Genomic DNA, 15,899 nt, shown 5'->3' with positions numbered 1-15,899 from the left:
GCGGAGCCGCTCAGCTCCGGCGCGGCGGCAGCGGCGGCCCGCGGCGGCCCCGCCGGCGCCACCCGCCCCGCGGGGCGCTCCGCACCTCCCATGCGCGCCCGGCCGCGCTCCCCGGCCCCCGCCCACCGACACCGCCCCCGCCGCCCTTGCTTCCCGGCGTCCCCTTCAACTTCCTGAGCGGAGGGGGCCGGGCCGCAGAACCGCCCGCCCCGCGGCTGCCTTTGCCGCGCCCGCCCCCGCCTCTGGGCCGGCTGAGGGAGTGCCGCAGCGCAGGCGCAGCCCCCCGCCCCCGCCCCCCGGCCCAGCGGGGCCAGTGCCACGCCGGCGGCCTCCTCGAAGCGACATGGGCCGCGGGCTGACCCTGCTCCTCCTGCCGCTGGCCCTGCTGGCCGCCCCGGCGCAGGCCGAAGGCGGCACGGCGGCGGAGGAGGTTAAAATAGAGGTGCTGCACCTCCCCGAGGCCTGCAGCCCGAAGAGCAAGAAGGGGGATCTGCTGAACGCGCACTACGACGGTTTCCTGGCCAGCGATGGATCCAAGTTTTACTGCAGGTGGGCCCCCAGGGCACCGGGCCGGTGGAAGGGAGGGTAGGCCCCAGCCCGGCGGTGTACGCGGCACAGCCTGCCCGCCCCCAGGAGCAGCGGGTCCCGCTTACCCGGCTGAGCTGCCTGCGCACAGCTTGGAGTCCGCGCTAACCACGTTAGCGTTAGTAATTTCCCACCGTCTCAGCCATTGTTTTTCCTCAGCCGAGTGTTGACGGATATAGGATTTACCTAGGGTCAAGAGGGACCAGCGCTGAGGCAAGCTGGAAACCAAAGCCATGCTTGAGACTGGCGGCCGATGCCAGCAAAGGGAACCAGCTGGGAGGGTCGCTGAGAGCCTGTAGCCCACACCTCACGTGGAGAACCCCTTTGGCAGGGTGAAAAAACCCCACCGTATTATCACTTGCCATGTTCTGTGCTGTAATCTATGCAGAAAAACTCGGGTTTGGAGGAGGAGCTCCTGGTAGGGACGCAGACTATTTTAGGCAGCAGTTTGAATACAGCATGCCCTTCTACATAGTTGGCATTGTGCAGGGCAGCCGCATTATGCTAGTGGTTTGCAGTCTTTACACCCCTTCCCTGTCACTGCTTCCCTCCTCAATTTGTGCTGCCTTCCTCTTTGCCCCAATGTTAGCATTTAGGCTTTTGCTTTTTCACTTCATGTCCTCCATCTATCTTCAGGTTCAGCTTGCTTTAGCTTGCTTTGCACAGAGACCGTTGTGCAAAAGCTTTATTTTTACAGTGCCTTGCTTTTAATGGTGGTGCATCCTACTAGTGATGGACTCAGGACTCACCTGTGCAGAACTATGGAGGAGAGTCTTTCCTCTCCGTCAGGTACCTGGCTCATTCCTTACCCGTATTTGGACAGATCAGACAGTAGCCTAGTTTATTACAAAAATCTTGATTTGTTCCCCCCACATGTATCATTTAAAAAAAAAAAAAATCAGTATAGGATAATTCTACATTTAACAGTACCATTTTACTTGCATTTTTTTTGCCTGTTGAAGTGACTGATTTTGGCACATACAGTGTTGCCCTCTGACTTTTGAGCTACGTGCTGCTTAGTCGCTGTTCAGTGTAGCTCCCATACTGGGGATATCTCATATGACCAGAAGCTGGCTCAGGCACTGAGTATCTAATCTGGACAGAGCAGTGTGTGAGCACACAGTACTGTAGCCAAGATTGCCAGGTTCCCCCAACACACCCCTGCATGCTCCATCCTATCCCATCCCACAGTGATGTGAACTGCTGAAGACATTTTCACTTCCTAGCACTGAATCGCTCCCAGCACTCCTCTTCTCGCAGACTTCCTACAGTGGCCACTTGTTTCTGGCAGACAATGTATATGATCAGGAAGAATGGATGGTTTTGTAATAAGTTACTTTTTTTACTTGTTTTTTTTGAATTCAAAAGGAAGTTTCCCCTTACACATCTCAAGATTTGACCTTAAATTAATTACAAATGTAGCAGAAAAACAGTGTTAATACTTTATAGTCTTGCGTTCTAAACATTCTTGGGTTCTAATAATCTAATGTGCATTTTTACTGACTGCTAATTTATTTTTATATAAAAAACCATAAAATACTAAATTCACTGTTAACCATTCACAATTCTTTTTAATAGTCGGACGCAAAATGAAGGTCATCCAAAATGGTTCGTTCTGGGTGTTGGACAAGTCATAAAAGGGTTAGATATTGCTATGATGAATATGTGTCCTGGTGAAAAACGCAAAGTGATCATTCCTCCGTCGTTAGCATATGGACAGCAAGGATACGGTAAAAAAGAAGTTTTAATACTAAACTTTCTTTCCTCTGTTTTACCCTTTCAAACATACAGTATTGTAAATGACTGTAAGAATTGGTGCTCCATTATTTTTTGAGGCACTGAAGGTGATGACTGCAGCTGTGCAGCCTAATCCTGCTCATTCCTGTGCAGTTTTCCTCATCATAAACCCACGCCCAGGCCTTGCAGTTTGCAGTAGAATTCAGTACATGGCACCCAATGTGTTTTTCCAAGTATTGCCATAATACGAAAAATTGACAGCAAAAGAAACATCGTCATCATTCGTATCAGCCTTTTTTTGTCTTAATCTATTATATGCTATTCATGTTTAGTTCCTATTATTTGACTTCTACCTGCTTAGCCTTTTAATGACATTCTGCGTCTTTTGAGCAAAATGGAATGTAATCCAGTGCATGCCACAGAATTAATCTTAAGTAGAAATAATTTGTTGAAAATACTGCTTACAGTCTGGATAGTTAATGGACGACATCATCACATTACATAATAATTGCAACAGTGCAATGCCTGAAATCTGTTTTGAGTTTATGATGCTAAAGTGGGCGGTCTACTTTAAAAAAAAAAAAATCCAGTCAAAGTTTTATGCAGTGTTTCAGCGCTCTTAATTGTAGATAACTCAGCTCTGACTTGGGTGTAGTAGTTTCTGTGAAAAGGTAGCTCCTGCTCTACAATAATTGTTTGGTAGTGATATGTCAGAATTCCATGCACCAGTTTTTGTCTTTCATACAATTCCATCGTAGCCAGTGAAGTTTACTAGGAATAAGTTTTTCCCCTTGAGCATAATCTTTAATAAGTAAGTCTCATAACAAGGAAAAACACTGACACAAAAAAAAGTACCTTCTTTAATACTAGTGTTAACTGTTTGTTCTAGGTAGCACTTCAAGAAAGTATTATTTTTCTACAGCATATCTGTCCTCTGTCTCAACGTATTCCTGCATGCTGGGGAAGATGCCTGCCTAATCTTGAATTACAAAAGATGCATGTGGCTTTCTAAATCTTTACATATCTTTCCTTTGTTGGTATGTATATTTGTAAACTACTGGCACTGAATTCTAGTATTGTATCTTTCTTTCATAAGTAGTGTATAAACCATGATTTATATTTAGATATATTTAAAACTTGTACATTTTTAAAGCTTGTAAGATTAAAGTCTTTTGAACTCTGAAACCTGTCATTTTTACTATGGATATTTTAGATGAGTAGTGTGAGTAATAGTTTTGTTTACCTTCTGTTTATAAAAAAAGTAGATTCTTTAGTTTTTCTTCAGTTTATGAAGGACGGGCACAAGCTCAAAATTCTGTCAAAATGCCGAGGTTACACTGTCATGCTTACTGGCTATGGCTATGAATAGAAGCAACTTGCATGTTTACGTTTTAATTTTACACTGCATGATTTCTTGATGCTTTTTTGGCTTTACATTTTGACCTCTTTAGTTTGTTACTGTCTCTCTTCAGTTCCCTTTTTTTTTTTTTTTTTTTTTTTTTTGCCAGATGCCTGATATAATGCCCTGTGTTTATAAGCCGTGGTGTTTTTACATCAGATATCAGAAAATGCTTTGACAAAGGAATAATGAAGTCTAACATGTTTTTTTTTTTTCTTCAGGGACCAGACAAAATATTCCAGTAGGGGTTTTTGTCTGAATCAGATGACTTACATTCTATTGCTTCTTTCTAATGAGATGCATATTTTAAACTCTATTTTACATAAAGTCCTTTAACCATAGGTGTAATTCATAGTAAGTTGGTAAAACCTGATATTGCCTTCTTGTTTCTTCAGACAGAAAATATATACAAGTATTGGTCTATTATTGTAATCTTTTAAATGAGATTGCAGGTATTTAATAATGGCATACGTCTTAGAATCGGTCTCTCAATAAGCCCCATCATACGACAGTATGTCAAAGTGCGAGAACTTTAGGAATACTTGTTTTTCATGATAACACAAACCCTTCTCTTAATTTTCAGAAGTACCTGAATTGATGCGAGCAATATAATTTTGTTTCAGGGAAGTATACTGTTTGTAAATCTCTCTCAAAATCATTTATCTAACACAAGCTGAATAACCTTCCTGTCTAGTTGTATAATATTTAAATTCAGAGTTTAATCTGAATATTAACACAGCCTTTTGTAATAAAAAAATAAGATGCTTTACATGTGAATTTATCATATGTGTGATCTCTGACCATGGTTCTGATTTCTTAAATGCTTTTTTCTTTTATTCATAGTACAGGGCAAGATTCCACCTAATGCAACACTGATCTTTGAGATTGAACTTTATGCGGTAAATAAGGGACCTCGCAGTGTTGAAGCATTTAAGCAAATAGACAAGGACAGTGACAAGAAACTCTCTGAACTTGAGGTAATATGATGCAACTAATTTGGAATAAATAGTTGCATCTGTGTTATCTTTACATGAGCTGCCTCTGCTGCAGTTCATCATGTAAAACTTCTGTATGCTTACACAAACTACACTGTGCAATGCTGAAATTTGCGTTGATTAATACATTAGTATGGCTCAGACTTGCTGGGAAACAAACTTTAGACATGTCTGCACTGGAGCCACAATAACTTCCGTATATACCCAAAGTGTCCTTGAAGATAGCTGTTGAGTACTGGCGTAAAAGCCACAATGGTTCGACTTTTTTCTTTTCTTCCAGATAAGCCAGTATTTGAAAGAAGAATTTGCAAGAGATGGCAAAAAACGTCATCCCTCAGTCCATGATGAAATCTTAGCTGATATATTTAAGAAGAATGACCATGATGGAGATGGTTTCATATCAGCAAAGGAGTACAACGTCTACCAGCATGATGAACTCTAAGTACTTAAAAAAACTTTGGCTGTTTTCTGGACACTGAATTTTAAATAATAATACTTTGTCACAGAATTTTTTGTATTTTTTTTATAGTGGCATCTTTTTATCTCTCTTAAGGTGACTGTAAAAATCTTATTTTTAACATTTAATTAATAAAATGTGTTAAGATATTTCCGAAGAAAGAAATAAAATTGGAAAACACCATGCTCTATTATTAGTGGTTCCTGTGTCATGTCCTAATCTACAGTATTGCTCAGTAGTCTTTCTCACTGTGTAAAATACTAATGAAGATAATTATTTCTATCCTATCAAGCACACAAAAATGGTTCCAGTACCTCTTGACAGTTAGAACATAACTGATGAATACTTCTCAATCCCCTGTAAAATGAAAGGGGAAAACAGAATCCCAGGAAGATAACTCTATTAAACCTCTGCAGGCTCCTAGGCTAGCTTCTTGAAGAATTGCCATTTGCAGCAAATTTAACTATAGAAGGCCTGAAAATAAACAAACACTGTCTATGGAATATCAAGATAAAAACACAAATGTTTTTAAAGCAACTTAAAATACCTCTGATGTAACATTAACATGAATAATCTAGTGTTCATGAAAAAGCAGTATTTTAAGTGGGTTCTTAAACTTGATTTAATAAAATTATTAAGTTAGCCAGTTTATTAAGCAGCACCAAGTTAAAAATCTACACTACCGTGATTTACTTGGATGAGGTGGAAGATGATGGGAGATACTCTGTATAAACCTAAGGAATTATTTGGGTGTCATTCTGGTTTCCCTCACTTTTGAAATATGCAAAGAAGTAGCAATAGTTAATAGACAGTGCTTCAGGCCAGTTAACTGTTCTGCTTATGCAGATGTCATCACAATACTTGTGTAACATACTTCACTCTCTTCATGTGAAAAGCAATGGCTGTATTCAATTCAACATGTAATAATCAGATGTACACAGTGAAAGTGGCAGCGCAAGTAAAGAAGCTTCCATACCTGGGTTATCCTTAAAATCATTCTAAAAGGTAGAAAAACATTTTTAAATTGTTTTCCCGGTTTAGAATAGCACATGGAGAGCTTCAACGGTGTACTAACCAACAGCACTCCCAAACTCAGTATTGGACACCATTCTATAGTGCCCTCTAGTGTTTATATTCTCAACAACACAGACTTAATTTCCTGTCCTTGAGATCTACTGGTTAAAGACCTTCACCCCTGAAGTCTTGGTGGAAGGATGCAGTTTTGTTATTTTTGTAAGCTTCCAAAACATTTTCTGCTAAGCAATTTTTTCTGAACACATAAAAGAAAGTCAAGAGCAGCTGTGACCTAGAATCCAAATGCAGAAGGTGGACTGGCTGGTGCTTTTTAGTAATCTAAGTAAACTGTTGACATGTGGTAATGGTATCCTAATATGAAACGCCTATCCCTAGTTTTAGTTTTTCCCTTTTGTAAATGAAACATTAGACTGGGTTAAGTTTTAGCATGTTTTTTAATCTGATACTTCAATTAAACCTTCATGAGAACACTAAATTATTAACAAATAGTCTCATTTTACCATCATATGCCAGTGTAGATAAAGGCAACATTTTGGGGTTTAACAACAAGTTTGTGTAAACAACTTAAAGTAAATTCTAGCATATATTTTGACATTATGAAAATACAGTTTAAAAGTACATTTTTCATTATCATGATAATGAAAGGAGAAGGTTCTAGAAAGAAGAAAAGCAATGTCGGAATGCATGAGGGCATTTTTAAGTAAAAGGTCATTGACTGTGAAGCAAATAATTTGAAGACAATAGTGTAATAAAATGTTTTGCACTTTCACTGTTTTGCATTTCAACAGTTTGAGTCATATTTACTAAGTCTGAAAATTTTGTGGCACAGTTATGCCCATGTCTGCTACAGCAGGCACTTACCTAGCTCAGTTACTTGACTCTCTTATGCCAGAGGTCAAAACAGGGCACAGCATGCAGTCGTACGTACTTTTGTCCATTAAAAGAACACTCTAGGCATCCATAGACTGTCTCCCTTTTAGAACTTCCCATTCCACAAAGGGCACAGGGACCTTTGGGGATGTTGTTATTAAGTAAATTAATTCGGATATGAGACCCTTCTCTCGGATAGCTTGTAGAGATATCAGTCATGCTTGCCGCTTTTTCATCATAATCTGTAAAAAGGTCCTCCAAGTAAGCATCAGAGTTAGCAATGGTATGTACTACTCTTTTATCTGGAAAGAACACACGAAAAAAAGAAGCAATGATTTGTCATTACATTATGAACTGTTTACAAAACAACCTGTCAATCTAATTATGGAAATATCAACTGATTCATGAAACCATTCTAAACATGCCACGTTGTAGATTACTTCCCATCAAAAGACTTGTGTGATGAAAATTTTTCTTTAATTTCACAAAAGACACTGACAAAAGCCTGAAAATTTTTGTATATGGCCTAGTTAATTATAATATTTTTAGAAATGCACCTAAAAGATAGGCATCAATCAAATCACAGCGGTGTACTTTCCTGTTTAACCATTTTTATTTTTGCATTTCTAGTTTTATTTTCTAAAAACTGTAAATTCACATTTTTTCCCCTAGTATTTACAAAAAAACCCCACCAATTCTTAAGAGGTTTAGAAAATTTGGAGGACTCCAGCAGATTTCTGAGCATCCAAACACCCCAGGAAGAAATCACTTTTGGAACTACCTACCTTTTTCCTCTCTCTTCAGGGATTTATTAGTTTAGACTGGATAACAAACTTTTAGGCAGCTACCACTGCTGAGGTGTTCATACCCACTGAAGATTTATTCCCTTAGTGTGGACTGGAGCAGCACTGAAGGCTTGGTCCATAAAAGCCCTTTGATCAAGAACGGGATACAATGGAGCAAGGACACCTATGCAGAGCAGCCTTTAGAAGGATGTGTCTACTGCTCAACATTTATCTTCACACTCAGATTTGCAGATTTCCAAAATACTTAGACCAAGGAGTGCTAAAAGTATAGGATCTTGTTCTGAAGAAAATATAGCTACATACATTGATACTCAGTTTTGGTGGATGTTGCATTCATATCGGAATGAGAAAGAGAGAACTATGATGGTACCTTGCCCATGTCCCTGCCGTGTGAACATATACCCTAAAGAGTACATTCAAATATTTAAATTAATGGTTTGATATTTAAACTTAAAGTGCTTGCCCTGAAATACTATTTAGAGATTATAAGTTGCATTGCATAACACTAGCTGTAAATGGCAAGCATATGAAATAGGCATGTTAACTGTAGTTGCATAATTACTCCATACCAGTTTATCATTAGCCATAAGTTTTTATTTTAAGATCTTTAGAGTTTTAATGAACAGCAATACCATAAATTTGTTATTTGTGAAAGAGTCCAATTCTCAAATATAAATTTTAATAACTTCACAATCATTTCAATACACAAGAAATTAGAAGATGTACATTTTCCATTAAATTTTTCTTCTTTAAAGGTTCATCTTGCACACAAATTAAAGAAACAAAAATACACTCTTCATGCATTAACTAAGACATCTGGATATAAATATCAAAAGTCATACTTCGATGAAACAGATTAGTCTTTAACCTCCTTAATTTGGTCAGTGAAGATGATCCAGATTTCTCTTTTTCAAATCCTCCTTTTGAAATTGGAGTCACACAGAGTTCTGTAAAAATTAAAAATAAGTTTTTAGAAGAACAAAATATAGAAGCAATAATTGCACAACAGAGTTTAATATTCTTTCTAATCTATAAAGCTAACAGTGATTAAATGCAGCTTTGCTAGTGTTTTTAATGGCTAGTACTGCACACAGTAATAGCCCACAGAATCAAGTGACACAGATTCAATGGGAATTCTAAAATGTTGGTGGCTTTCAACATACATCACCAGAGTTTGTTTTGGTTTATACACAATGGCCATAGCATGGCCATAAGCCATGTTAAGGGACTAAGATAGTCAATATCATATAAATGGAAGCCCTGCTCCTGAAGGAGAAACATTTCTATGATCTCTTTTGAAACTAAAAATGAAAAACAATAAGCAAGGCTGTGAGTTCTGTAGTCATCTCTTCAAACACCGAATCAACTACTAAAACTTGGGTATTTTTTAAATAAAAATAAATATTACCTAAGCTTTTATCCGTAACTTGAAAGAAAACCTTCAAAGTGAAATCTGAGGAAAATCAATTACAAGGAAGTGAAAAAACATGTTTTAAATTTTCTCAGTTGAGAAGTCTCTTTAATTATGCAAACAAAATTCCAGCTTCATTGATTATTTCACTAATAATGACTTTAGCAAAAACACTGTGCCTATCATTGCATAAAGGTAAAATAAAATTAAAACACTTTCAAAACTGAAATCAATGTTGAGCATTATGGAAGTGAATATAAAGAACTACCATACTGTATTATCTCTTTCATTTCTAATCCAGTAATTATGCCTGGTTTGGAGTATATTTAAAGTTTTTACAGAAGGGTAAAGCTATCTCACAGTTCAGTAAAAAGGTGCTTTGCAATGCAGAGTACCTGTCATGGAAGTTTTATACTGTGTGTGCCAAAGGGTACGGAGCTATTTGCAACTTTTAAAATGTAGTGCTGTACAGATCTGCAGAGATAGACATTACTTCTCTAACCAGGTGTTTTATCTTGTTATTTACAGAAAGCCACAACGTCATAGAGAGTCAAGCAATTCCTGAAACAGTTGAGTGACTCTCACAGAGGTTTCTGTGTTTAAGTACATGTGAATCTGGTGGTTAAAACTTCATCTGACATAACTCTAGTCAGTGGGGAGTTTTGCATTTGATATTGATCAAGTACTAGATCAAATCTTAAACTGACTTTCTGGTTTATTACAATGTTGATAAGATTGATAATGTTATAGACTACACTTTAATTAGTGCAAATAATGTAAATACATAAGCGCTATCCTTTCCCCAAGAGGAGAAAAACTTACAGGAGCTACGCAATTTTTTTTATTAGTTTCCAGTAAGTGTGATTATTTCTTCCTAAATATCTTCAGATATCCATATGTGGTAAAGATGTATCAGGCTGAAATTAAAGCCCCAACAGAAAAAATGTTAGCTTAGTTTAGAAGTTCTGCACACTTTCTTCTTTACTTGGGTCTTTTTACTTGCGTCTTTTTACTTGCCTATTTTATGCAAAACTGATCAGATGGTCTCATAAGCCTGTGCCTTACAGGCTAGAAATATAAGGAAGTGATTTTTTGTTCCATGCAACTGCAGGATTTTTAAAAAATTACAAACTTTAACTTTTAAAAAATGTTTCCATGACAGAGTATTTTCTAGCACCTGCCCTGTTTATCTTTTCAAGAATGGTTTCCCTTAGAAAGTCAGACTACTTATATGCATAAAATTAAAGCATACCATTGTATGGGATCAGGGCTTATGTATATCAAGAGCAAGAAAACTGATTTAAAAAATTGGATCATTATAAATAATAGCAGTTATGACAGTAATGCATATCACTTACCAAAATTACCATCCAAATGAATATAAAGTTCAAATACACTAAAAGCAATAGTTGTATGCGCAGGAAAAACAATGGCTTTGTCCCGCCCTTTATAATTCTGATCTTCAATAATGTGAAACTATAATTTAGAAAAGCATCAAAAGAAAAAAAGTTACAAATTTAAATGAAAAAATAAACAAAATAATATCTTAACTGCATATATTGGGAATTATAATGCCAGGAGGAAGCTTTGAAATTGAAGATCAAATTTCACAGCTAAAGAGTTTTATATTAACAACTGTGCATTTTAATAAAGCTTGATACAGAGGTAGTAACTTAACTTGCATCACTCACTGAAAATTATGTGAATGATTTATAAATACTAGTAATTGAGAAACCTCAGAAGATTTGTAGGTTCAATTATTCAAACACTGAAGAGAGAGAGGGAGAAAGAACATAAGACAAGGAGTAAGATGCCAACCCTTGAAATAATAACAACCTGAAGTTCCAATGTGTTATAGAAGATGAGCATAATAATGAAAGATAGGTTATACATTTATTGGAGATTCAAACTAAGAAGTAAATGCCACATTTTTGCTGAGGCTTTACCCAAAGCAATGGCTCATTGTCTAGCCATCCTTTCATGCATTTCCCATCCCTCAGTCACATAAGCAATACTAACAAAAGACCAACTTTTAACTCAGTTTACATCAGTGCAGTAATATTGATTTACTTCAGTTTTTTCCGAGCTTACATCAGTAAAAATGCAATTAAATTCAACCATAACCTTTATAAAAATGAGCTTTTTATGTTTGTCCATTTAAGTTACAGAACTTTTTCAAACATATTTACCCTCATTGTCTCTCCACGCATTCCAGTATGGACAGTTAATGAGCACTGCCTTGTAGTTCTAATACTTTCCATGACCACGCACAAAATTTCCATCCTACTTTTTCTTGATTGATGGACTAGACAATGATCAAAGTTTATTTTTCTAAAATCAAGAGGGAGGCAGGAAGGAAATTCAGAGATTATTAGCAATTTACAAAGCACCTAACAGAATTAGTAACTTTAAATCAGTAAATAAACCACTGTAACTTCTGTCTCATAGCAGTAAAACAACTGACTGAGGAGGTCTCTGGAAACTTAATACTGATTTTCAGTGTTTGGGAACAGAAGCACTAAAAAAATTCAAGGAAACCCAGTAATGTACAAATGTTAGAGAGGATATGTGGGACATCTGGCAAATTCTAGGTCTGTCCATCTGACACTGGGATTCACTGGGATGACATCATGGCCAAGGGATAATCTTTGAAATGTAAACTAGAGAATTACACCTAGAATTAGTCACGTCATATTTCTATGTGTTTGACATTTGCGCTAGCACTACAGGAACACCAAGTTTGGTTTCAGTGTCCACAGCTCAACAAGGATGTTGAAAAAAATGGAGATTGCATTTAGAGAAGAGCCACAGGTGGTTATGAAAAATTCAAGTAGGTAAACCTACTTTGCTTTTTAAAGAAAAGGCTGTGTAATAACCTCACAAAACCTTGAACTATCTACATTGGCAATAATACATATGGCACTCTAGTTCATCAGACAAAGGCAAAGAAATCCTATTTCTGAAACCTGAAGTTGGGTAATGTCATCTGAAGTAAATTTCAAATTTTCAATAGTATGGCATAACATAGATAGGACCTTGGATGGACTCTTCCTCTCTGGATCTTTTTTTCGCCCCTGAAAGATGCACTGTAATTCAAACAAGAGTTAATTCAGAAAAATTCTACAGTCTGTGTCATACAGAAGGTCATGTGTCTAATCCTGGTGATCCAACCTGAGACTCTTGGAAAATATCAGATGGTGACTGCTATTGATTTGCTAAAAATAATCAAAACCTAACCATATGACATGCAATTATGGAACCAGAAAAGAAAATATATAATATAACCTTGCAGTAAGTTCTTTAAGTAATGTTGGTACTTCAACCTCATGTTTGGTCACTATGCCAAACGAAGCTTTAAAGGCAACAGAATCTGATCCAGCAACATCAAACCCAACATCATGCATTATCTGATTTCCTCTTCTACCGTTAAGTGAAACATCTGATTTGTCTTCATAGTTGAGCAACTGGTAAGATGAGACACCTGAATAAAAGAAGATAAATGTTGTGTGATGAAAAGTCTGAATGCAGTATTTTTACACAGCACGAAGAGAATAAATGGTACTGTGCCTATTGTGCTTAACCATTTCGATGTGAAATTCAGAGCTACATTGAGCACTTACTCATTGGTGTTACTACTGATGACTAATGGAAAGAGAGTACACAGGGGTCTGAGGGATTTCTGTGCCTCTCTCTGGCAGAGTTGTGCTCATGCTCCTGCATGTGATATGTCTTGGGCATGAAATAGTGATTAGGGCTATTTCTACATTTCTGTGCTTATCATTATTCTCCTGAAGTACTCTTACCTGTAAGTATGCTGTTGGTACTTGTATAAACTATGCTTGTATAGTGTGTTCTGGGTTTAATGACAGAGGCTCTGAAACACAAAATGGCTTAGTGGAGGCCACACAGAATATTAAAACTAGGAACAAAATGAAAGCCACTGTGTGTAAAATAACATTAGTGAATTCTGAATTTTGCCTAGATGCAGTACAAATGAACCTAACATTCCTTCATTTTTGCAATAGGTGAATGAGACATGGGTGTGCCAGTAACATTAACTTTGCCTTTTACCTGACATGTCACAATTAGAAAGACTTACCACACTTTCCACGTATGCCTGATGATTCCAGGGACTATGTCAGTTTATTTTGAGGAAAAACAACAGATTAATTCTGACTTACTTGAAAGTTTGCATCGATTTCTTGTACAATCAAAGGGTAGGTGCCAAAGCATTTCTATAATGCTTTCTTTATAACCTTATATACATTTCCGTTACAGTGACAGAAAAATACTAGAATGCACTGGCTGCCAAATTAAAATGAATAGAGCAGGTAGAACACAGACATTAGTCATGCAAATACATTTGAGAGTCTGGGGTTTACCCTTTTTTTTAATCCTTTGAAGATTTTAGAATAAACTGACATTATAAAGTCACCCAGTATGAATCCTGTTTGTCTTTATTTTTAACCAAAAACAAAGTTCATAATAATAATTCTAAAAAGATTGCAAATGCTTGTATTTGTCACATAAAAAAGGAAATTAAATTACAAAGTTATCTTTGCTTACATTAAAGGACAATAGGTTCTACACGTGACATCTAACCTTTACAGAAAAGACTAGTAAGTTTTTGTGAGACTTTTTAATGAGATTTTGCAACCTTTTTCTCAGACTTTTTAATGAGATTTTGCAACCTATTTCTCAGACTTTTTAATGAGATTTTGCAATTTTTTTTTATTCAGGGCAAGGCAGCTGACTTTTCCTGAATGTTAAGACTAGTAGGATTAGTAGGATTCCAATTTTTTTCATCATGCTTGAGTCCTGGAATCACCCCTTTGTGGGGTCAACTGGTATTTTTGTATTCTTGTGCTCATACTGGCTTGTCTTAGTAGAGTTCTTAATTAATGCAATTGTTGTGCAATTAATGTGATCAATAGTTTTGTCCAAATGGACCTTTTTTCAAAAGAAAATAAATAAATGAAACTGTTTTGAGAAAATATAGCATGTAAACAAGAATTACACAGACTTTTTAAAAGAAGGTATGGGAAAATACAGGCAATATAGTTCAATTTTGCACCTCCTAATTCTCATAGACTCTCCTCAAAAATTTCTGATATTGCATAGCAAAGGTAATCTAAACACAGTTAAGGGCTTTAAAGACACAAAAAAAGATTACAAATGTGGAAAAAAATCTTATGGAAATCCAATTACTTCAGTCAGATAGCTGTTGTCAAATGCTTCTGCCTGTGCAGAGCCAGTTCAACACTGGGGATTACTAGCATGGATGTGCTGCAGAACTGAGGCCATACTTAAAAGTAAGTATACAGAGAAAGGTAAGCATCAAAAACAAATTTTAAGTAGCAATTAATCAACATACATCAATACATCTATCAGGAATCTGTTGTGATTTGTGAAAAAAACCCAAGACTTAACTGAATTTGTTTCATATTAGTTCAGAAAATATCAAGGCTTTTTAGTATAACTGACTTTTTTTTTTTTAACTCTTTTTCCAGAAAGTCCTTTTTTCTTTTTTTTACCAGTTTGATGTACTTTTTTCTTAAATATTTATTACATGACTAAGCAAGACAAATTTTATTACCCATGTACTAAAGAACCATCATACTACCTGCACAGTTTAAACTATGTCTACTGTTCTGTATTTACTAGAAAACATGCATTTTTCCACTTTGAAGAAAGATAGAAATCTTACCTGCAGAAATTTCTTTCTCTCCTTGAAGAATGTCTTTTAATGTAAAAGGTGTTGAAGCAAATTTAGATTTTTTTGAAAGTAAACATTTTCTTTTCTTAATCACAAGGCTCAGAGGTTGGTATTTATCGGCTTCACTGAGACTGGGCACTGGAACTAGTCTTCCTCCATCACCAACCTGTTTAACAAAGTTTTTGGTTGCAGCAGCAAACATATTATGACATTAGTAATGATAATAATAAAAAGCTCTGTATCAAGTGTAACTTCCAGACATCAAGCCCATGTTTATTCTTTTTACAGTGTTCTTTCAAACAAATTAACATGTTTAAAAAAAAAAAACAAAAAAAACAACTGTCAAACTGTTTTTTTAGATCAAGTTACATTTTGCTTGGAAAGAATCAACAGCATCTTAGCTACCAAGCTTCTATGGTGTATTGCTCGAGACTTCTCTCAAAGACCTTCAGTTAAGCTCTCTAATTCTGTATGATGAATAATGAATTACCAGTGTAAACTGATAGGGAAATGGTTGCCCTTTCCTTGGCAGTTTAATGCCACTGTTTGAAGACAAATTTTACAATCTTAGAAACAGAAGACAGTAACTTTTGCAACCCTTAGCTTCCTGGTAGGAGTTATTGATGTATTACTTTTCATTGGGTCCTTGCTGCAGCTGAATTCTAGTGTTTTACCAACAAAGCAGCCCAGATGCACTCCGGGAGACTGCCTGAATTACACATTTGTGAAAGCTGGTAGGTCTGCTGAGACAGCATTGTCTTTCAACAGCAGTTGCATAACTTTCCTGTGAAAGCTCAGCTGGGGAGTAAGTGGTGTGGAGGTCTTCGGAAACACCTGGGCCGAAGCGTAAGATTAGAGATGGCTGGGAGCAGGGGGGAAATAGCGGTG

At 36.9% G+C, this 15,899-nt stretch overlaps 2 protein-coding genes across 2 annotated transcripts; one reads left to right on the top strand and one right to left on the bottom strand.

The window, feature by feature from the left end:
• The first annotated feature begins 343 nt into the window (after window positions 1-343).
• FKBP7 (FKBP prolyl isomerase 7) lies at window positions 344-5,341 on the top strand. The gene is made up of 4 exons (XM_009493584.2): window positions 344-549; window positions 2,164-2,315; window positions 4,565-4,698; window positions 4,997-5,341. The coding sequence occupies exons 1-4, from the start codon at window positions 344-346 to the stop codon at window positions 5,156-5,158; spliced, it is 654 nt and encodes a 217-aa protein (XP_009491859.2). The 3' UTR covers window positions 5,159-5,341.
• A 1,737-nt stretch (window positions 5,342-7,078) lies between these two features.
• Window positions 7,079-15,213, bottom strand: PJVK (pejvakin). Its single transcript, XM_009493583.1, has 6 exons — window positions 15,003-15,213; window positions 12,581-12,776; window positions 11,485-11,626; window positions 10,654-10,771; window positions 8,727-8,831; window positions 7,079-7,380 (listed from the first exon to the last, which is right to left on the bottom strand). The coding sequence occupies exons 1-6, from the start codon at window positions 15,211-15,213 to the stop codon at window positions 7,079-7,081; spliced, it is 1,074 nt and encodes a 357-aa protein (XP_009491858.1).
• Between the last annotated feature and the right edge of the window lie 686 nt (window positions 15,214-15,899).

Source organism: Pelecanus crispus, chromosome 5 (genome assembly GCF_030463565.1).
Source record: "Pelecanus crispus isolate bPelCri1 chromosome 5, bPelCri1.pri, whole genome shotgun sequence".
In the NCBI taxonomy this organism is placed as follows: domain Eukaryota; kingdom Metazoa; phylum Chordata; class Aves; order Pelecaniformes; family Pelecanidae; genus Pelecanus; species Pelecanus crispus.
The sequence above is the reverse complement of the archived record's forward strand: the minus strand, read 5'-3'. Positions and strand labels throughout refer to the sequence as shown.

Bases quoted from the DNA above. Each gene is read 5' to 3' on its own strand.
- FKBP7 (XM_009493584.2), top strand. From the start codon at position 344: ATGGGCCGCGGGCTGACCCTGCTCCTCCTGCCGCTGGCCCTGCTGGCC. The intron at 2,316-4,564 runs GTAAAAAAGAAG...TTTTATTCATAG, and splicing joins ATATGGACAGCAAGGATACG to TACAGGGCAAGATTCCACCT. The intron at 4,699-4,996 runs GTAATATGATGC...CTTTTCTTCCAG, and splicing joins AGAAACTCTCTGAACTTGAG to ATAAGCCAGTATTTGAAAGA.
- PJVK (XM_009493583.1), bottom strand. From the start codon at position 15,213: ATGTTTGCTGCTGCAACCAAAAACTTTGTTAAACAGGTTGGTGATGGA. The intron at 12,777-15,002 runs GTAAGATTTCTA...TCTTTTATTCAG, and splicing joins AGAGAAAGAAATTTCTGCAG to GTGTCTCATCTTACCAGTTG. The intron at 7,381-8,726 runs GTATGACTTTTG...TGTTCTTTCCAG, and splicing joins GACTAATCTGTTTCATCGAA to ATAAAAGAGTAGTACATACC.